This window comes from Phacochoerus africanus, chromosome 12 (assembly GCF_016906955.1).
Source record: "Phacochoerus africanus isolate WHEZ1 chromosome 12, ROS_Pafr_v1, whole genome shotgun sequence".
Classification (NCBI taxonomy): domain Eukaryota; kingdom Metazoa; phylum Chordata; class Mammalia; order Artiodactyla; family Suidae; genus Phacochoerus; species Phacochoerus africanus.
The window spans coordinates 30439322-30461330 of NC_062555.1; the positions used below are offsets into that span (position 1 = coordinate 30439322).

The 22009-nt window shown below is 49.4% G+C and overlaps 2 protein-coding genes across 2 annotated transcripts; both read right to left on the reverse strand.

Moving 5' to 3' along the window:
• Positions 1-2625: 2625 nt before the first annotated feature.
• LOC125112682 (NADH-cytochrome b5 reductase 1) lies at positions 2626-8268 on the reverse strand. The gene is given in 11 exon segments (XM_047755026.1): positions 2626-2865; positions 3256-3428; positions 3691-3790; positions 4534-4619; positions 5747-5830; positions 6513-6642; positions 6881-6928; positions 6930-6988; positions 7511-7583; positions 7699-7845; positions 8164-8268. Coding segments are annotated over 10 exon segments (990 nt in total). The 5' UTR covers positions 8254-8268; the 3' UTR covers positions 2626-2865.
• Positions 8269-13864: 5596 nt separating this feature from the next.
• LOC125112457 (alpha-1,6-mannosyl-glycoprotein 4-beta-N-acetylglucosaminyltransferase-like) lies at positions 13865-17422 on the reverse strand. Its single transcript, XM_047754633.1, has 3 exons — positions 17183-17422; positions 16108-16264; positions 13865-15065 (listed from the first exon to the last, which is right to left on the reverse strand). Exons 1-3 carry the CDS (start codon positions 17420-17422, stop codon positions 13927-13929), a joined length of 1536 nt encoding a protein of 511 aa, XP_047610589.1. The 3' UTR covers positions 13865-13926.
• Between the last annotated feature and the right edge of the window lie 4587 nt (positions 17423-22009).

Consider the following 22009-nt stretch of genomic DNA (forward strand, 5'->3'; position numbering starts at 1 on the left):
CAATACTTCGGCAGTCCCAATCTCAGGCTCGTTCCCTCGGCTCCGCCTCCTCCGCGTGGGCTCCGCCCTCCTGACGGCCCCGCCCTCCCATGGCCAAGGGGGTATCTAAAGTCCCAACCAAAGGCCCAATCCACTCGGCTCCGCCTCCCGTGCGCGGGCCCCGCCTCCTCGCTTGGCTCCAAGAGTTAACCCCTCCTCTCAGAGCCTCGCGAGGACCACGCCCCCAAGTTGCTAATTGGACCGCGTGATGGGGAAGGAATTACAGGGAATTAGACCAAACCCTGCCAAGAATGCAGAATTTCCTACCCTGCAACTTGTCCTCTAGGCTGGGCACTTCCTAATCCGTCATCTTCAACTTCATGGCCCCTCCGCAAATATTTATTGAGCTACCCTCGTGTTTGAAGCACCGGCCAGGTTCCTGGTAAGGAAAAGCGGAGCCGAGCTGACTGGTCTTCCTCCGGGATTCCCAGCTCCCTTCCGGGCTCCCGCTGCGGCCGGAGGGGTAGACTACACGGTGCTGCAGCCCTGGTCTGGGGGACTGACACCTCTCGCTTCTCCCAAGGATGGTACGTGACCAGTCTTTCTAGATGCAGAGAGAGAAGGTAGAATATTGTAATCCAGTATGGATGTTTCAGGGCAGTGGGATTAATTCTTTGGTGCTGGTTAAAAGCATAGGCTCTGGAGTCATACAGATCCAGGCTTCAGTCCCTTGCTACCCTTTGACCTTGAGGTTACTGAACCGTCCACATGTAAATGCCTTGTCTGAAAAGTAGGAATAAAATAGTGCTATTTCACGAGGTCTGTCAACATTGAGATAATTTATGCGGGCTCTTGGTGTGATGCCTGGCAGATTGTAAATGCTTCACAAACCGCTACTATGAGTTGCCCGCTGTATAAAACTCTCAGAAATGTATGCTGCCCACAGGAGTGAGTCCATTTCTTAACATGGCATTACATGGCACTCTCCTGCTCTCAGGCCTCATCTTCCTCCACTTTCCCTCTGGCACTGGGCCTCAACGAACTTGTCAAGTTCTCCAAAAAATGAGCTTTTCTTTTATTCCTCATGTTTTGATACATGCTGATCCTTCTGATGGATTGCCCATCCCCTCCATTCTCTGCCAATCGATCCAAGCCATTTACAATGCCCAGTTCTAGGTATGGCTTTGGACAGAGAATTCTAGGTTCACATTCAGGCTCTTCCAGTTACTGACCAGCTGTATGACCCTCTGCAAATCCTTAATGACAGACTCACAGGATGATCATAAGGATTCAGTTATATAAGATGAGTAGTTACCACAGTACCTGCTACAGGGCTGTTAACTAAAAAGATTAATTCCCTTTCCTTTCTCCTCCAAATCTTTCTCAAACCCTTCCTAACTGCATCTTGAATCTCTTTAGTTTTAACCACACTGCGTTTTAATGATTTATCACTCTCTTACTCTAGACTATGACTTGTTTGGGGTCTAAGACCAGTCTTAGTCACGGCTGAATCCTCAGGGTCTAGCACAGTGCTTGGCACACGGCAGGTCCTTAATAAAATGTTTGTATATTAAGTGGATGAGACAGGAACCCATGCAAGACATGGAATGAGCTTCTGTGTGGGAAATTCTCTTTGCTGAGCTGCTTCGCTCCCTGAGCCCAACAGGCCTAAGCAAGATTTTCCTTTTTGGAGGTGAGGCAGTAAGTGTGTCTCGTAGAGCACAGAAACATACGCATACCAGCCGATCAAGTCATGTTTGGTAGAATACAAAATGTATTTTGTTACTACATTTTGGTAGTAACAAAATGTATTGATGGCTCTGCCTTGGGGAGGGTCCCCAAACCTTTCTTTCAGGGGCCCCAGGGGAAGCAACCCACAGCTCCACGCAGAAAAACAACGCCACCTTTCCTCCTGACCTGATTCATGGTTCTGTTCTAATGTGACTAACAGGAGATCTGAAGAGGTGACCCTGGTGTGATGCTGGGAGGAGGGAGTAGCCTGGAGCATGCTGTTGGAGCAGAGCAGAGAGAAGGGTAGCCAGGACAGATGGGCCTGGGGCCCACCTCTGCCCGGGCACCAACCAGTCTGGCTGGGGCTGGTGATGTTAGGTTACTTTTTTAAAGGACGAGGTTTCTCTCTCAAATAGAAAGACAATACTTTGACTTATTTGCCAGGTCCCCTGAAGGACAAATGCAGTGAAGAAAGGACCAAGATGTTGCAACAAAAGAAAGGCTGGGGGAAAAATGTAATTGTAATGTATACATGTAAGGATAACCTGACCCCCTTGCTGTACAGTGGGAAAATAAAAAAAAAAAAAAAAAGAAAGGACCAAGAGAAGGAGGAAGGGAAAGAGTGGTCAAACCGAGGACCACTGGGAGAGGTACCTGGGCCCCAAAACCTGCCATCTGTTGTCTTCTCCTCCCCCCACTGTAAAAACATCTAGAGAGAAGCTGAGCTTCTGCTTCTGCTGAGACAGCTGCTATGATGACCCTGGAGTCTGGTGTCAGCTCACATTTCAGCCTAGGGCACAACTGCTCAAGGTTCTCTGGAAGACCTGGGGAAAATTCTGTGCCAGGAAAGCCTTCCTACCGAGATTCTCGGGCATACAAAGCCTTGGAAACAAGGACCTCAGACACAAGCAGCTCTTAGGTGTTAACACAGGGACCTTAGCCCCATTTATTAGCATAAGCAGAGGTTTTTGCCCCAGCAGCAGTCTTAGACTGTAGGTGGCCCCTTTCTACCAGAGGGGCAGAGGGAGACAGACACGCAAATACAGAGTTTAGATTCCTTTCTCCGAGGTCTGAATGAAGCCATTTCCTCCTTTCCTGTGATCTTGAGAAGATTTTCTCTGCAAGTCTGCTCCACTTCAGCCACACACGCGGAGTCTGCGATGGGTTAAGCACCAAATATTAAGGAAAACTCATTACACACAATTTTTCATCACAGACTCAAAGAAGAGTATGAGGCTATCCAGGAACTAGCCAGTCCTGGAACAGGTGTACATGCTTCCTTCTTTCTGATCCGGGTACGTCTGCTCTGTGGGCCTGACCTGGACCTTGCATCACAGGGAGATGGGGGTGGGGCTTCCAGGGACTGACTCAGCCTTGGCCCTCTTGATGGCTATAAGGATGTTGTTCCTGCAGGTACCATTCAGATTCCAGTTCCAGAGTAAGACAAAAAGGCTGGGGCCATTGGGAAAGGCATCTAAGGCTCAGAGCACTAGGTGCTGGCTGGGGGCAGATGCTGGCAGCGAGACCAGGGAAACAAGAGGATGCTCAGTAGGTGAAGCGCATCTTCTGCGAGTAGCCCAGTTTGTCTAGGTTGGGGTGGCAGGCCAGCTGCACCATGGGGGGTGGCCCACACAGCAGCAGCAACACATCCTCTGCTGGGGCAGGCAGGTGCTCCCGGATCATGTCGGCAGACACAAAACCCTTGCTGTAGGTCCAATCTGCATGGAGAGAGGGGAGAAGGACATTCCAGACACACGTGGACAGATTCCCCGGCTAGTGGGGGTGGGGGGTGGGGAGTGGGAGAGGGCCAGGTCTACTCAGCCATCCCTGCCCCCACCCAGTGAACAGGACCTCAGGTCCAGGAGACCCCTGCGTCTGTGCACTCAGCTGGCCGTGTCAGGCAGGGCTGGTTTCACGGAAACCAGAACCCACAGAGAAGCAAGGCTCTGACTGTGGGATGTCCGCTAATGGGGAAGGCACCTTCTGGGGGCTGATCCAGAGTGAACCAGAGCTTAAACTGACTGGGGTGTCGTGCCTGCAGCTCCTCCAAGTCCTCCCGTAAGATTATGTCCTTTTCGGTCTGAAAGGAAGAGGAGAAGCAAAGTCTTTAGGAACCTTCTTGGGTTACTAAACATGAAAACATTAAACAAAAAGTCCTCTGCTGTAAAACTTTCCAAACAGGAGAGAAAAAGTTCTAGGGAGTGAACAACACTTTTAGGGAGATAGGATGAAGGAGAGGGGAATAGCCTTTGTTTACACAATATGAAGGAATAAAGATGGAATATGTTACGAAGGAAACTCAAGGAGCAACTTTCTTTCTTTCTTTCTTTCTTTCTTTTTTTTTGCTTTTTAGGGCCGCACTCGTGGCATATGGAGGTTCCCAGGCTAGGGGTCCAATTGGAGCTGTAGCCGCCGGCCTACGCCAGAGCCACAGCAATGCAGGATCTGAGCCGCATCTGCAACCTATACCACAGCTCATGGCAATGCCAGATCCTTAACCCACTGAGTGAGGCCAGGGATCAAACCCGCAACATCATGGTTCCTCGTCGGATTCATTTCTGCTGCACCACGACGGGAACTCCAAGGAGCAACTTTCTGTTTATATTCCTTAACTGTTTTCTTATTTTTCCCTCTCCTCAGGGAGGGAAAGGATTTGGCTCAATGCTCTGTCTTCGTATTGCGGTAGAGGGTCTTCCACCTTGCAGGGGGACTTGGGCAGAGGCTGGAACAGGAACTGGGCCAGTTCTGCCTGCTGGTACCACACTCCTCAGCCCTCCCCACACAGTAACTCTGAAGTCCTGGGACTGAGAAAAGCAAAGCAGCCTGGTTGGCAAAAAGCAGAAAGCACTGGGTTGGATCTTCTGGGTCTTTCAGGATGGCCCAAATCAGTTGCAGCATCGGGGTGATCCCTGAATAAAGACACCTACAGTGAGACATTGTGGCCACTACCCCCATTCCAACTCCTTAGCTGACCAACCCCTCCATCTTTTTTTTTTTTTTTTTTCTTTTTAGGTCTGTATCTGTGGCATATGGAGGTTCCCTTGCTAGGGGTCCAATCAGAGCTATAGCTGCTGGCCTATGCCACAGCCACGGCAAGACGGGATCTGAGATGCATCTGTGACCTACACCATAGCTCAGAGCAACACTGGATCCTTAACTCACTGAGTGAGGCCAGGGATTGAACCTGCAGCCTCGTGGATCCTATTTGGATTCATTTCCGCTGTGCCACAATGGGAACTTCCCAGCCCCATCATCTCAGTTGCACTCACTCACCCCTGCAGTCCATTCTCCTTTAGGGTCCAATCCTCTAAGCTCCTCTTGTGTATTCACAGCACCTGCATTTCTGGATCAATACGACCTTTCCCCCAAACTCATTCAGATCCTACGTGGGAGGTGAGCTGTGGCCATGCTCAGTATTCACCTAAGTTTGTGTTGTTGAAACCCTTCTGAGGAACCAGTCTCATGCTCTCAGACAGTCTTCAGGAGGCCAGGGCTGAAATAGCACAGATGACTACAAGCCCCTACTGATTCCATGAGGAGACTTTTGAAACACTGGACTTGCAGGTTAAGTGCCTGTTCTATGGAACTGGGCAGAGCTGCATACTCAAACCGCCTCTGGCCAAGTGTAAATCACCTAACTCTCAGAACCTCCATTTTCTCCTCTGTGAAAAGTGAAAGCTGGTATTTACTTCACAGACACATTAAGAGACTAGCATAGTGTCTACCATGGAGAAATGTCCAATGTTAATTTTCTTTCTTCTTGACAGTCCTATTCCTAGCTGCTCTCTGCTCTCACCTAAAAATGATTAGATTCATTTAATTTGAGGTCTTGGGAGCATCCACCAGATATAGTTCTCAGTTAAAAATAAATTTGGGGGGCTGGGTTTCTACCTGATTATGACTTTGGTTTGCAGAAACTGGGGAGCTGTAGGCATGGCTGGGAATCCCCTGACTACCAAACCTTCTGAGGGTCACCTGGAAGCTGTCACAGCCACAGGCACAATGGTTGGAGGGAGCAGCCCTCAGGGACATGCACCTGTGCCTCTGGCAATCATTCCCAGTTTCCTGGCCACTCGGGGTTCCGGCGGAGATTTCTTGTTGGGCTGATTGCTGAACTTTCCTGAGAAGTCAAATGAAGAGAGGAGTGAAAGAACAATGTCCAAACAGGGAATGAAGAAAACAGATGCGGAATTGCAGACGCACCCCAGGCCAGTTTGGCAGCTGCTGTGCAAACTGATCCTGGGGCCTGTGGGGAGGCTTGCAAGGAGCCAGCCCTGACAAGAATACACTTGAGGGACAATGGGGCCAGGACTCTCTGTCCAGTATTATTAACTACAAGTCCATTTTGGAACATACAGTGAGTCATGAGCTGCCTCTGGCAGAGCTCACTCCCTGGTGACGGTTGACAGGCATGGGGCCAGGTGGGACTCTGCTTTCCCCAGTGGCCCAGGGCAGCTCCAGAGACTGGCTAATGCACCCAGCTGTTCCCACGGGAAGGGCTGAAAGCTATCTCTGGCTCTCTGCACACCTCAGCCTGAAGGGTGAGTCTTTGAGGGAGACAAAGAGAGGCCTAAGTTTGCTTTAGTCATGGCCACAGCTGTCAGGGCTGGTGAATTCACGTGGACAGGGAGGGAATGGATCTCTGCAGCAAATGGGGCTGAAGAATATACCTTCTGATGGTTTCAGTGCTGTGTCTGTAGGAGTGGCCGCTCACCCTTATCCCTGTGCACACACACGTGAACACTCAGAGCCACACTGTGCGTGGAGGACCAGGGGCACCGGAGTGGAAGCTGGGCCATTGCCTTTCCCGGTGTAAGTGAGCAACCCACTGGGCCCTCGAAACTCCACCACATCCCCAAGCTTCAGGCTATTCAGGTACTGAGACATCTTTCCTCCCTCAGGAAATTTGGGGTGCACGCCCTTCAGGTAGACCTGATAAGATAAACAGGAAGTAATTTATTTGGAATGTTCCTGGCTTCTGAGGCTCCTGTTGACTAGAACCTGCCTGGAGCTGGGCGGGAATGACACAGGTGCTCTTTTCCCAGTCCACATACTCTCTCCTCATGTCTCCAAAGGACATGCATCTCCTGCTAACACATCTTGGAAGTTTCTACAAATCCCAGAGAGAGGAGGGTGAGGGGCTCCTGGAGCTCCTTCCTACCCTCTTTACCTTGATGACAAGATCCACGTAGCCTTGGTCCTCATCCCTGGTGATGGGGAGTGTAGGGCCTGATGACAAGACTGCCATCGATGCGGGCAGAGAGGTAGACATGTTTGCCTGGGGACCACATGCAGAGCTGCATAAGGGCTGCTGTGGACTGGCTGCATTCCTGTTACCTTTCAAAATACTCTGGGATGTTTTGAGACAGCAAAAGTGCCTTGCTTCCCACTGGGGTCCCAAGAAACTACTGGGTGGGGAGGACCACCCCTCTGATGCCCCAGCTGGAGCTCCCCCCCCCCAAAAAAAAAAAACCCTCCCCAGTGCAGGAACTTGTACCAATGACTGCCAGAGCCTTAGTAGTGGTTGAGGGTCTGGGCAATGGGGAAAAGATTAGTATTTGCTCAGGGGAGATGTGAGCAAATCCTGCAGGATGGAGGGAGGCTGCTGAGTCTTACAGATGTTTGGGGGCACAGAAGCCACACCTTGGGGGCACCGCACAACCTGGAGGACCCAAGCCAGGTGGGGAAAGGGGAGTGGAGTGGGGAGGCACCAGGCTGAAGCAGCGTGTTTCAGGAGACCCGGGAAGGGGAACGCCCTGTTGGAATACCAGGAAAAGGCGCTCGCTCCACACTTCCTTACCCACAGGCAGCCCCAGAACGTGGTGGGCGGTGGGCAGGGCAAAGCGGAACTTCTTAGTGTTGTGGTTCACGGTCTGGAGGGCAGATGTCATGAGCATTTCACTAGGCAGGTCAGGGCTGCCACGGCTCAGGGGCACCCCAACCACAGCGGAGTGGAACTCCAGTCCCCTCCCCTACTCCTCAACTCACCGTTTTATCTAACAGTCGCAGCAGGTACTTTTCATTGGGGTCCAGGAGCGTGACCAGCGGCCGGCGGGATGTCCGCAGGAGGTAGCCCAGAGCTAGGCCAAGCAGACTCAGCAGCCCCACCCCCAGGGAAGCCAGCAGGACTGCACTCTGTGGGCAGAAGGGGCAGCGTGACCGCGGCCCTGGGGAAGAGCCTGGGACGTGGGTGGTTACTGGCTCCTTCCCTGCGCCCCAGAATGACGATCTCCAGCTCAGGCGCCAGCGCAAGCCCAGTCCAGGGGGGTAGCCGAGGTGGGGTCCCCATCCCAAAAGTGCGGGGACAGGGACCCCGGCACTCAGGACGGGTGTAGAGCCCTACGGGGTGGGGTCGGAGGTGAGAGCTTCTGGTCCGGAGCTGAGAGCTGGGAACCAGGGTGGGCAGAGTCCCCTGGTGCGGGACACGGAGCTGGGGAGAGGGGGGAGCCTTACAGGCTGGAACCCCATGATGGAGAACCGCGACCTCCACCGCGCAGCCGGCCTGCAGATCCCACAATGCGCCGCGGGGCGGGCAGGGGGCATGTCCAGAGGGCGGAGCCACTCAGCGCCCCACCCCTTTGCTCCGGTGTAAGTGCTCCCACAAGGGGGCGCTGCCGCTCCAGCTGGGAGGTGTCTGGCCTAGAGCAGAGACGGGCTCAAAGTAAAGTAGGAGGGCCTGAAAGTCATCGTTTTGTAGTCACTTAATTCTTCAATTGGCTGAATTTCATCTAGAGAATCCATAGCCTGGCAGTCTCCTTAGGAATGACAGTGGCAACTTATTTCCTTTTCCGTGGTTGGTTTTGCTCACATGGCCAGACCCTTAGGTCATCAGGCTCATTCAGGAGCTCCCTTTGGGTCCAGGTCAAGCTTCTTATTAGGATCTGGGTTTTTCTGCCCCCAGGGTCAAAGACCTGGCTTTGGAGACCAACTGGACTGAATCAGAATCTAGCCTGCAGCCCTCATCAGCTCTGTGACTGTGGACAACATACTCAAAACTTCTCTTGGATTCCAATCTGCAGGTGTTTATGTGCTATCATCCATCTAGTTCATAGGTTGAAGTGAGACTCAAGTGAGACATGTCACCTGTTTAGTGTATTGCCCGTCATGGAGCAAAACACTCAACAAGTGTCAGCTGCTGCAGTGACTCTGGAGATGGTACTGAGGCTCATTTAGGGACTTAGAGTTGAGCTCTGTTGGCAGCAGAAGCACGGGCAAGAGTCAGAAATAGATCCCTAGAGCCTGGAGCCACACCTTTGCCAGGATGGCCGTTTTTTTTCCATACAGTTTCCCAGCCAGATCGACATTTGCTGGTGGTTTCTCCTGAGGTCTCTCTCCATGGCTTGTAGATGCCCATCTTCTATGTCTTCGCATGGTCTTCTGTCCACGCGTGTTTGTGACCTAATTTCCTTTTCTGATAAGGACACCAGTCATATTGGATTTAGGCCCAACTCTATGACTTCATTTTATCTCTTTTTTTTCCCAAGAGAAAGAATGAATGCAATATATTTTAAAAATCACAATTAATGCAAAAATTCATGACGATGAACACAATACAAAATTTTAAGTAAATACAGGATGAGTATTACTAATTTTGCCTTATGTCTTGTGCTCCAGCATTACTCAGTATGATAATGCTTATTTATAAGCTGAGAAAAAATAAATATCTGGGGTACATTTTATCTCTTTAAAGACTGTCTCCAGAGTTCCTGTTCTGGTTCAGTGGTTAGCAAATCTGACTAGGAACTATGAGGTTGTGGGTTTGATCTCTGGCCTCCATCAGTGGGTCAAGGATCCGTTGTTGCCATGAGCTGTGGTGTAGGTTGCAGATGTGGCTCGGATCCCATATTGCTGTGGCTGTGGTGTAGGCTGGCAGCTACAGCTCTGATTAGACCCGTAGCCTGGGAGCCTCCATGTGCTATGGGTGCAGCCCTAGAAAAAACAACAAAAACAAAACAAAACAAAAAAGACTCTCCAAACCATCACATTCTAAGGTCTAGGGCTGGACTTCAACATATGAATTTGGGAGAACACAATTCAGTCTATAACAGGGAGGTTTTTTGTTTTTTGTTTTGGCCTTTTTACCTTTTCTAGGGCTGCTTCCCATGGCATGTGGAGGTTCCCAGGCTAGGGGTCTAATTGGAGCTGCAGCCACCAGCCTACGCCAAAGCCACAGCAATTCAGGATCCAAGCCTCATCTGTGACCAACACCCATGGCAACACCAGATCCTTAACCCACTGAGCAAGGCCAGGGATAGAACCCCCAACCTCATGGTTCCTAGTTGGATTCATTAACCACTGCGCCATGATGGGAACTCCAGGAGGTGCTTTTTTTTTTTTTTTTTCTTTTGCTGCACTTTCATCATGTTGAAGTTCCCCACCCAGGGATTGAACCTGTGCCAGAGTTGCTCCAGAGCCACAGCACTGACAATGCTGGATTCTTAACCTGCTGAGCCAACAGGGAACTCCAGGGGGTGTTAATTTAAACGTTATTCCTTTATTAAGATTTTGATTTCCAGTTGTTCTTTATTAGTCTATAGAAACATTTATTTCTGTGGGTTGACGTTGTATTCTGTGACTTTGCTAAACTCACTCATTAGTTCAAGAAGTTTTTTTTTTTTTTGGTAGATTTCTTGGAATTTTCTATATAGAAAATCATGTCATCTGGGAATAGGGATAGTTGTGGGATTTTTGTTTTTGTTTTTGTTTGGCTGCAACTACAGCATGCAGAAATTCCCAGGCCAGGGATCCAACCAGAGCCACAGCAGTGACAACACTGAATCCTTAAGTGCTAGTCCACCAGGGAGCTCCAGGGGACAGCTCTGTTTCTTCCTTTTCGGTCCCTATGCCTTTTCTTTTTTCTTGCCTTATTGCACTAGGAGCTCCAGTGCAGTGTTGTGAAGGAGTGGCAAGAGTGGGCATCTTGCTTTGTGCCTGATGTTAAGAGAAAGAGCAGGAGTTCTTGTCGTGGCTCAGCAGCAATGACTCTGACTAGTATCCATGAGGACTCAGGTTCAATCCCTGGCCTTGTTCAGTGGGTTAAGGATCCAGTGTTGCTGTGAGCTTTGGTGTAGGTCAAAGATGAGGCTCGGATCCCACATTGCTGTGGCTGTGGTGTAGGCCAGCAGCAGCAGCTCCAATTAGACCCCTAGCCTGGGAACCTCCCCATGCCATGGATGTGGCCCTAAAAGGACAAAAGATAAAAAAAAAGTCACTCTGGTAGCTCTGCTTTCTGTCTTCTCTAGCATCAGCTCTTCATGCCTTACTGGGTCACTACCCCCTGCATTCTGTCTGTCTTTTTTTTTTTTTTTTTTAAGGGCTGCACCCATGGCACATGAAGGTTCCCAGGCTAGGTGTCAAATCGGAGCTATAGCTGCTGGCCTACACCACAGCAACAGCAGGATCCAAGCCGCACTTATGACCTACACTACAGCTCACGGCAACCCCAGACCCTTAACCCACTGAGCGGGGACAGGGATCGAACCTGTGTCCTCATGGATACTAGTCAGGTTTGTTTTCTCTGAGCCACGACAGGAACTCCACCCCCTGCATTCTTAAAAAAGAAAGAAATCTTTTGTCTTCTCCATTTCCTCTGCTGCTCCTCACTATACAAAAACATAAAGAAAGCATCCTGTGGGGATTTTTCTGTCTTCCTTGGCAGCAAAACTCCTCCAAAGAGTTGTTTCCAGTTTTCCTGCTTCCAATTTCTCCCGAAGTACTCTTAGACTCAATCTAATCAGATTTTTACCCCTTATCAGCAGGTAGACAGATGTCAAGTTTTCACCAAGTCAACACACCCACACAGATCAGGAAGTAGGTGGTTGCCAGCTCCTCAGAAGCTTCTGAACTCACACCCACTCCCCACCTCTCAGATGCAACCACTGTCCAGACTTCCAGCCACAAACTGGTTTTGCCTCTTTTAGGAATTTATATAAATGGGATCACACGGTATGTATTCCTTTGCATCTAACTTCTTTTGTGTTGTGATTATGAGATTTATCCATGTTGTGATCATAGTTTGTTCATTTTTATTACTGATTATTATTCCCTTATATGACTAGACCATTTATTTTATTTTATTTGCTTTATAGGGCAGCACCCATGGCATATGGAGGTTCCCAGGCTAGGGGTTAAATCGGAGCTACAGCTGCCAGCCTACACCATAGCCACAGTAACACTGGATCCCTGACCCACCGAGTGAGGTCAGAGATCGAACCAGAGTCCCCCATAGATTCTGAAACTGGACTAGGCCCTGTGGGGCTCCTGGGTACAAGAAACTTTCTGTCCCCCCCCCCTTTTTTTTCTTTCTAGGACTGCACCCGAGGCATATGGAGGGTTCCCAGGCTAGGGGTCGAATTGGAGCTACAGATGCCGGCCTATCCCACAGCCACAGCAACATGGGATCCGAGCCATGTCTGTGACCTACACCACAGCTCACATAAATGAGAGATTCTTAACCCACTGAGTGAGGCCAAGGATTGAACCCACAGCCTCATGGATCCTAGTCGGGTTTGTTAACCACTGAGCCATGAAGGGAACTCTGCAAACTGAAGGTTTCAGTGCAGTTAAAGATAGGGTGAATAGGGGTTCCCATTGTGGCTCAGTGTGTTAAGAACCTGACTACAATCCATGAGGACAGCAGCTATAGCTCTGATTGGGCCCCTAGCCTGGTAACCTCCATATGCCATGAGTGTGACCCTAAAAAGCAAAAGGAAAAAAAAGGAAAGAAAGAAAAATAATGCACTTGTGCATTCATACCAAATTTTGCACACAGTTTTAGGAAATTCATAAATCCTAGAAACTATTCCTGAATCCCAGCTAAGACAACTTTGCTCCAGCAAGGTCTTAACTTTGACACACTGGAGGCTTGAGTATTTCTATTGTCTAAATATGTCCCCTCAGGATCCATACATTGGAATCCGAACCCCCAGGGGTTTTAGGAGGCGGAGTCTTTGGGAGGTGATTAGGCCTTTAGGGAGGAGCCCTCAGGAATGGGATGAGTGTTCTCAGACAAGAAGCCAGACAGCTCACTCACCCCCTTGGGCAGGCACCTTTGAGGACACTGGAAGGACAGAGTCTGTGAACCGAGAGGCCGGCTCTCACCAGACACAGAATCCACCAGCACCTTGATCCAGGACTCTGGCCTCCAGAACCATGAGAAACAAAGCTCTGTTGTTCCTAAGCCACTCGGTTGATGGCATTCTGTTATAGCATCTGGAAGAGGCTGAGACAGGTCCATAGACATGAGCCAAAGTCAGTCTCTGCTCTGTGATCATGGAGCTGTCAAGACTGTTGCACTTCCTTCCCAGGAAGATCTTGGGGTGTTATCCTTTTGTGTAGCTAAGAATGGAGGCAGTTCAGGCAGATCCCTTCTCTCCCTCTGGCTTTAAGAAGCCGAAGGCTAGGGGAGTTCCCGTCGTGGAGCAGTGGTTAACGAATCCGACTAGGAGTCATGAGGTTGTTAACCCCTGCCCTTGCTCAGTGGGTTAACAAACCGGCGTTGCTGTGAGCTGTGGTGTAGATCGCAGATGCGGCTCGGATCCTGCATTGCTGTGGCTCTGGCATAGGCTGGCAGCTACAGCTCTGATTAGACCCCTAGCCTGGGAACCTCCCATATGCCATGGGAGTGGCCCAAGAAGCTGAAGGCTAGTGTCTTATTCGTGTCCTTTATCAGACTGTGGCCTCTGTCTTGAGCATCCTACAAAAGCAGAATTGGAGTGACCTTACATCTCAGCTTGTCTGGGACAATCCTGGTTTATGTCTGCGGTCTAGTGTAGTTTTTTGTTTGATCTTTGTTATTTGCTTTTTTTAGGGCTGCACTTGCAGCATATGGAGGTTCCCAGGCTACAGGTCCAATCGGAGCTACAGCTGCCAGCCTACACCACAGCCACAGCAATGCCAGATCTGAGCCACATCTGCAACCTATATCACAGCTCCTAGCAACACCAGAATCTTAACCCACTGAGTGAGGCCAGGGATTGAACCTGCAACCTCATGGTTCCTAGTCAGATTTGTTTCTGCTGTGCCACAATGGGAACTCCTCCAGTGTAGTTTTTACTGTCACTTCCTTCCCTTCTCAAAATGTCCCAGTGAGAACAACAAATTAATGGTCACCCAAGTCAGAGTGAGCAGCCCTCGATCAAAATTTCTAGCTTTATTTCTTGCTCACCAGATAGACTCCATTTCCAAACCCTGTCCTTCCAGATTCCCACTGAGCTGCTACATCTTCTCTTCCTCATACTCATTGGTCCAGACTTTAATCTGCCTGATCAGGAGCCAGGACTCCTGGGGTGCTAGCACTAGCAGCCGGATGCAACTCAACTGCTCTGCGGAGTCGTCTTCATAAGATACTATCTGGTCCAAATGTCCATCTACCAGTGGTCCCAGCAGGGTATAGCGGGCACAGCCTTTGAAACCCTCCAGGGTGTAAAATCCCAGCTCCACCTGCCCTTGCTCCAGGTGGTACTGCCTTGGTTTGTTGGAACCTGTCAGCACCTCGATCCGGATGACTTTGTGTGGCCTCTCCAGAATCACTGTCAGGTGGTTTCCTTTCATGGGATTGAAGGTGGAGTAGCACTCCTTGTTCAGTGTGTAAGCATACTGTGGTACATTGTCTGATATTGTCAGCATGTCTGTGATGATGCTGGCAGTGGGGTTGTCTGGTTCACCAAAGACCCTCTTCTTCTTTCCAGGAAAGCAGAAGTCCTCAAGCTCAGAATGTGTTTGGTCGAGGATCGAGGAACTGAAATGGATTGGCATGGTTTGGGCCAAAAGAAGACGGAATTCAGAGAGAAGCAGGTGCATTGGAGTGTCCTTTTGGAAAAGGAGGAAGAGAGAGGTCAGGCGGGGGAGGTCGCTGGTGTGGAAGACTTTCCCAGAGAGGGTCAGGTTGGAGAAATCCAGGATCACCCAAGGGAGGTTTTTCCAGGCTAATAACACCCAATAGACGGTCGAGATAAACTTGGAAATGAGAGAAACCTGGTCTTCCAGCAGCAGAAAGTATTCAGAGAAGTTGGCGGCCAAGTTCATGAGGAGGGCCAGATCCCTTTTCTGCTGGTTGTGAAGGCCTTTGCAGGGCGAGGGCGGATGAGCCTCATCCAGATCTTCTGGGAGAGGGGGGCCGCCGAGGTGGCTGTGGACCACGAGCAGCCGCTGGGCCTCCATGTGTGCTCTGAAGAGGTCTGAGATGTTGGCCGCAACCTGGCTGAGCCATTCCGGCTCAGAGTTGGACAGGCAGACCAGCACCACAATACACTCCAGCTCCGGTTCTGAGGAAGCCTGGAACAGAAGCTGCAGGGTGTTCAGCAGACGGGTCCCTTGGGGATGCTGCGTTGAGGAGATGCCCACAGTCAGCAGCTCTGGGGAGTGTGGAGGGGAGTGAGAGGTGAGTTGTGCCCAGGCCCCTCTGCCCATGGCTGCCCCCGAGGCCAGGACCTGGGCCAAACTCACAGTTCCCTTTTCTGGGAGAGCTCATCTCTGCGCAGTAGTCAGGTGGTTTCTTTGATCACTACTTGGAAAGGCTGCTGGGGAGTCCTTGCGAGGACAAGGCTCCCTCTGAGAGGAAAGGCTGTCAGGTACCAAAGGGAAGTTTGCTGGCCTTGATCTCAGCATCATCTCAGTGACTGAGGAGCCACCAGGCCTGGATTGGAGGATCCAGGGCTGGACCCAAGGGTCGTGGCACTCTTGTGCCCATGGTTCCTGTGCTCCCTGCCCTGAGCGAGTTTCACAGAGGGGGCCACACCTGAGGCATGTGGACACAGGCTATGGGTCAAATCAAAGCTACCACTGCCAGCCTACACCACAGCCACAGCAATGCAGGATCCAAGCTGTGTTTGTGACCTACACCACAGCTCATGGCAATGCCAGATCCTTAATCCACTGAGCAAGGCCAGAGATGGACCCTGCATCCTCATGGATCCTAGTTGGGTTCTTTAACCATTCAGCCACAATGGGAACTTGGATGAGTACCTCCTTACTGGCCATTCTGAGCCTCTGGACATTCGTCATTCAAGGGGGTGGCAGCAGGAAGAAAATGCACTTGGGCTTATAACCTGCCCCATATTCCAGTTCTGCAGCGTGGCCCTGCCTCTGAGCACCCATCTTTCTTGCCAGATCATTTCCCCTCTTCACCCCCTCTTTTTGGCCACCCCTAGGCATACAGAGTTCCTGGGCCAGGGATCAGATCCCAGTCACGTGTGTGAGCTTCCTACGCCACAGCTGCAGCAGTGTAGGAATCCTTTAAACCACTGTGCTGGGCCAGGGCTCAAACCTGCATCCTAGTTCTGCAGACACCACCTATCCTGTTGTGCCACAGCAGGAGCTCTGCCCTTCCTCTTTCTTGGTGGAATAGTATGTTGTCTCACCTTCCCCCAGTCTGATCCCTGCCTCCCATGTACTCACTCTTTTCCTGGGGAGGGGCTCCCACCAGGAATCTGTACTCGGCATGTTGGAGTAGAGGGGAGGTTTTCTGCAAGTCCTTGAAGGTCTTCAGAAGGTTCTTGATTTCAGAGATGCTTTGCTTCTCATCTAGCTGCCCCAGTACCACCTTCTTTTCCTCCTGCTCAGAGTAAGATAAGCATCAGCTCTGAGATTTTTCCTTAGATCTCTGGAGTCGGTTGAGGGTCAGATCCCCTTTTGAGGCCATGCCAGGCAAGCCCCAGGATATAGTCAACCACTATCCCCCCCATCATGGGGGCACACAGGGCTTTTCAGAAGCAGTGGTGGGACCTGGAGTCAGGGGAGGGGCCCCTCGGGTGTTGTGTGGAATGCTTATGGGAAAGTCCTGGGCTTGTGTAGAGCGAGAAGGGGCCCATGCCTGCCATGGCCCACATCTAACCCCCTTCCATTATCAGGCTGGCAGACATCACCTAACTCGGCGTGGACTGTGCTAGGTTCTGCGACAGCTGCTGAAGGCTGGTTCTGTCCCCAAGGAAGTTACACGTGGTACCTCCATTCTAAAGTCCTTTCTTTGGCTCAATTCTGAGCACACATACACACATCTCTGACTCACTGCCCACATCCACTTAGGCTGTGCTCTGGAGGAAAACCTGGACCCTGGGGCTTGCATGTGACCTGTGCTGGATTGGTGGTCTCCACGTGCAGGGGCTGTAATCGGGGCATTTTTGGGGGGTTTCCTACATGTGATGGGTGGGAGTTATGATGGCTCTGGCTCTGGAGAGGGATGTAACCTCACCTAGGCAGGCTGCCCATGGGCCAGCCACACCAAAGAGCATGACCTTGGCTGCTCTCTGCACAGGGAAAATGCCCCCTTGTCTTCCTCACCTTTATTCAAACCCAACACATATTTCAAGGCTAGTTGCCATTATCTTTTCTCTAACCCTCTCCTGATTCTTCAACAGCGTTCCTCTTAGAACTTCCATGGTGACTTTAGACTGTTTGTGTAACTGAAAATATACCCACCCCCCCATCCCCAAGGGTTAGTGTTAGGAGTCCAAGCTCCACCTCTGGAACTCACCATGGATAAACTGTACTTAGGATGCTCTGCATTTTTCTCTTGGAGGAAGTGGCTCAGGAGGATCAAGGACACAGCAACCAAGAAGCATTTCCACAGGCAGTTCTGCATGGTGCTGGGGCCTGAGAAGCTCTGTGGAGGTGGCAGGCAGTGGGTCCTGGGTCCTCCTGCCCCCTTCGCCCCTCCCCCAACACCACTGCCAGATGACTCCCTGCCCTTTCCCACCCACTTCAATCTCCTCATACATACATGCAGCAGCCACCAGAGGGGAGACAAAAGTCCTGGAGTTTGGTTCTGTCCAGCTTCTGCCCTCCTCACCTCCCGTCCAGGCTTCCAGGTGAGACCAGAGAAGTTTCTGTCATTTCTTCACTCTTGGAGCAGAGACCCGACCAGAAGGATGTGTTGCCAGGAAGAGGAAAGCAAGGCTTAGGGATGAATCAACCCTTCCCCAAACTGCAAGCTCAAGCCAGTTCCCACCTGGGTGTAATTGGCCAATAAGTTGGGTCTCATCTCTTAGCTCCCCCCTTACATTTGTGGCTGATTCTTCCCAGGATCATGATTGGCAGATTCTTCAGTTTGGGATCAAATCAGAAGGACCAAGGGAAACTAGTTCGTATGCAGATTTCTCCCGTCCTGGAGTGGTGCAGAGGATAGAAAGCTAAAAGCAACTAGAACCTTCTCATCCTGTGAAAGTCTTTACCGTGTTTGGAAGGCTAGCTCCACTGGGGTCTTTGTATCTCATAGAAAATGTGGCTTAAAGGTTTATCAGAGAGCAGGGATTCCTCTGAAATCAAGGAGAAAAGACCTCAATGCTGCAGGACAGGGGCCCAGTGGGCTCTTCAGAGGTAGCAGCACCTAGACACCGCTCCTGGGAGACCCTGCTTGGCAACCATTGTTCTCTTTGAATGGGGACTGCTCACCACACCAGCCTCATAACAAGCACCTGCTTCTGGATGAGGCAGGGATACAGTTGGAAAGCCAGCTTTCCAGCCTTTTCTCTCAAACCCAGAAGATTGGAAATGAACGATCAGTCTGACTCAAATGGATGAGGATGGAGTGTCCCCATCCTGCCCTACCCTGCCCAGGCTGCAGTCACCCCAGCTGCTGGCTGTGTCTTGTACTCACCCCAAATGGCTCCTCAAATCTTCAGTTCTTTCCAAGGCCCAGAATGGCTCAAAGGGCCTCTGAAGTTGACTTTTCTTCTCTCTTTTTTTCCCCATTACTAAGAATATATTTCATTTCTTTCTCACTCTTCCATCCCCTCACCATGCTTAGCTGAGCATTACATGAACTGTAGTTGTAGCCTTTCACTAAGAAAAGAAGATGACCAGAGACATCCTATCTTGCCTCTTCAGCTTTTGAGATGCAAAAAATAGAATTTAGGATAAGATTTTACATAGGGTTTTTTCCTTTCAGTTTTTTTTTTTTTTGGTCTTTTTAGGGCTGCACCTAAAATTAGGTATTGGGTTGAGTTTCATTTCTTTGCACTGATGGTGGTTCCCAGGCTAGGGGCCGAATCAGAACTGTAGCTGCTGGTCTACATCCCAGCCACAGCAACACCAGATCTGAGCTGCATCTGTGACCTACACCACAGCTCATGGCAATGCCAGATCCTTAACCCACTGAACAAGGCCAGGGATCAAACCCACATCCTCATGGATCCTAGTTAGGTTCATTAACTGCTGAGCCACAATGGGAACTCCCAGATTTCCACATTTTTAAAGGCTGCAGAATACTTTATTGTATGTGTTGTTTATACATCACATTTTCTTTCTCTATTCTTCTGCCAATAGACATTTAGATTGTTTCCACATCTGGGCATTCTGAACACTGGTGCAGTGGACATAGGGGTACAGATATCTTTTTGAGATTCTGACTTCAATTCCTTTGGACACATACATATTGAAAAGTGGAACTGCTAGATCATAACTTAGTCTTTTTTTTTTTTTTTTTTTTTAAGGCCTGCGCTTGTAGTACATGGAAGTTCCAAGGCTAGGGATCTATTCGGAGCTGCAGTTGCCAGCCTACACCACAGCCAAAGGAACTCAGGATTCGAGCGGCACCTGCAATCTATGCTGCAGCTTTTAGCAACACTGGATCTTAACCCACTGAGTGAGGCCAGGGATTGAACCCAAGTCCTCATGGATACTAGTCGGGTTCTTAACCTGCAGAGCCACCGGGTCATTATTTCCCTCCTGTTCGTTCTAGTTTTAATTTTTTGAAGAACTTTTGTAACGGCTGCACCAATTTATATTCCCACTAAGTGTACAGAGTTTCACTTTCCCCCACATCCTCACCACAAGAAATGAGGTGATATCTCATTGTGGTTTTGGTTTGAATTTCCCTGATGACTGGTGATATTGAGAATCTTTTCATGTACCTGTTGGCCATATGTATGTCTTCTTTTGAGAAATGTCTTCTTTGATTTTTTTTTTCTTTTTAGGGCCAAACCCATGGTGTTTGGAAGTTCCCAGGCTAGGGGTCAAATCTGAGCTGCAGCTGCAGTCCACAGCCACAGCACTGCAAGATCTGAGCTGTGTCTGCAACCTACACCACAGCTCACAGCAACGCTGGATCCTTAACCCACGGAGCAAGGCCATATATTGAACCTGCAACCTCATGATTACTAGTTGGGTTTTGTTATTGCTGAGCCACAATGGGAACTCCCTTTGTTCATTTTTAACTGTGTTATTTGTTTTTTTGCTATTGAGTTATATGAATTTCATACATATTTTGGATATTAGCCCCTTATCATTTAAATGGTTTGCAAATATCTTCAATTCAGTAGGCTGTCTCTTCATTTTGTTGATGATTTCCTTTGCTGTGCTAAACATAGTGCTACTTTTATTTTTTATTTTTTATTTATTTATTTATTTATTTATTTATTTATTTTTTAGGGCCACACTTGTGACATATGAGGTTCCCAGGCTTGGGGTTGAATCAGAGCTGTAGCTGCCGGCCTACACCACAGCCACGGCAATACAGGATCCAAGCCGTATCTGCGACCTACACCACGGCTCACAGCAATGCCAGATCCTTAACCCACTGAGTGAGGCCAGGGGTGGAACCCACATCCTCATGGATACTAGTCAGATTAGTTTCCGCTGCACCACAATGAGAATTCCTCGTGTTACTTTTAAAATTTAGGTGTTTGTCTCAAATTCATATTTGCAAATGGAATGAGGTAGGGGTTGAGTTTCATTTTTTGCACTGATATCTATTTGTTTCAGCACCACTTTCCCTTACTTTTTTTTTTTTTGGTGGTTTGTCTTTTTTTTTAGGGCCACACCTGCCGCATATGGAGATTCCCAGGCTAGGGGTCTAATCAGAGCTGTAGCCACCGGCCTACACTACAGCCAGAGCAACACCAGATCTGAGCCGTATCTCCAACCTATACCACAGCTCACCAAAACACTGGATCCTTACCTTGCTGAGCCAGGCCAGGGATGGAACTCACAACCTCATGGATGCTAGTCAGGTTCCTTAACCACTGAGCCATGACAGAAACTCCTCTCTTACCTTTTGATTTACTTGGCATCTTGTCAAAATCCAGCAACTGTCAGCCTGAGGCTATTTTTACTCTAAGCATTTCTGCAGTCTATTTTTGCTACACTGTAAATAGTATCACATTGTGTCCCCTCCCCCCAGCCCTGAGGTCATCATGATAGTCTCCTACTTATTCTTTCTTTTTTTTTTTTTTTTCGTCTTTTTGCCTCTTCTAGGGCTGCTTCCCAGGGCATATGGAGGTTCCCAGGCTAGGCGTCCAATCAGAGCTGCAGCCACTGGCTACACCAGAGTCACAGCAACATGGGATCCAAGAGACATAGAGTGAATAATGGCAGCAAGGAATCAAGGGAGTATAATGGACACATTCAATAAGAATTTTTCTTATAGTCTTCTTCTCTTTTTTTTTTGTCCTTTTGTCCTTTTTCAGGGCTGCACCTGTGACATATGGAAGTTTCCAGACTGGGGTCTATCAGAGCTGTAGCCGCCAGCCTTCACCACAGCCACAGCAATGCCAGATCTGAGCCACATCTGTACTACACCACAGCTTATGGCATGCCAGACCTTAACCCCCTGAGTGAGGCCGGGGATCAAACCCACACCTCATGGTTCCTAGTCGGATTGTTTCCACTGTGCCATGACAGGAACTCCTTATTAGTCTTGTTTTACTTAAAAATGTCAGCTATTTCAAAATTGACCTATACTGCCCCAGCAGTCTTTTCTTTCACCTGCGCCTTTTATTAAGACTTTACCAAGAGATTTATAAGACACATACCATGCAGTGGGCAAAAAGCTGAAGTGGTTTTGAAGGACACTTAATGGAGGGAAATTAGGGAGAGGAGCTCAATAATTAAATTCAAATTGCCTGTCTGAATTTTGGAGGAAAGGTTAAAGAGAAAATGTTTTCCAACAAGTGCTAAACTGAGACAAGTGCTTTCACATAATGCTCCAACTTCATCTGCAAAGGAGGGAAGGGAAGAAAACTTACATTACTCTCTGTCTGGGATGGGAGGAGAACCCATCAAAATATCTCTGAGCCAAGGTTAGTTGTAGTCATCTTAGCACCTGCTGCTGGAACATCATTTTCACTATGAGTGAGAAGGGCCACCTTAGAAGATGAAGTGATAGCTGTGTCCCCTGACACTTGTAATGGCAATTTCCAATTATGGGATCAACAATTACGTGAGATGGGGGAGAGTGCCTTTAGTTTGTGTGGTTGTGTTTTTTTAGTTCCTACTTGGTGCACAGAAAACGATAAGAGCGGGTACCTCTCACAGAGATATTTGAGAAGAAGGGAATTTTGTCTTCATGGAATAAAGATACAAA

Excerpts from the sequence above, each read along its gene's own strand:
- LOC125112457 (XM_047754633.1), bottom strand. The coding sequence starts at position 17,422 with ATGAGGAGATTGAAGTGGGTGGGAAAGGGCAGGGAGTCATCTGGCAGT. Across the intron at positions 16,265-17,182 it reads CTAAGTACAGTTTATCCATG|GAGGAAAAGAAGGTGGTACT; the intron begins GTGAGTTCCAGA and ends TACTCTGAGCAG. Across the intron at positions 15,066-16,107 it reads AGCCCCTCCCCAGGAAAAGA|AGCTGCTGACTGTGGGCATC; the intron begins GTGAGTACATGG and ends CACACTCCCCAG.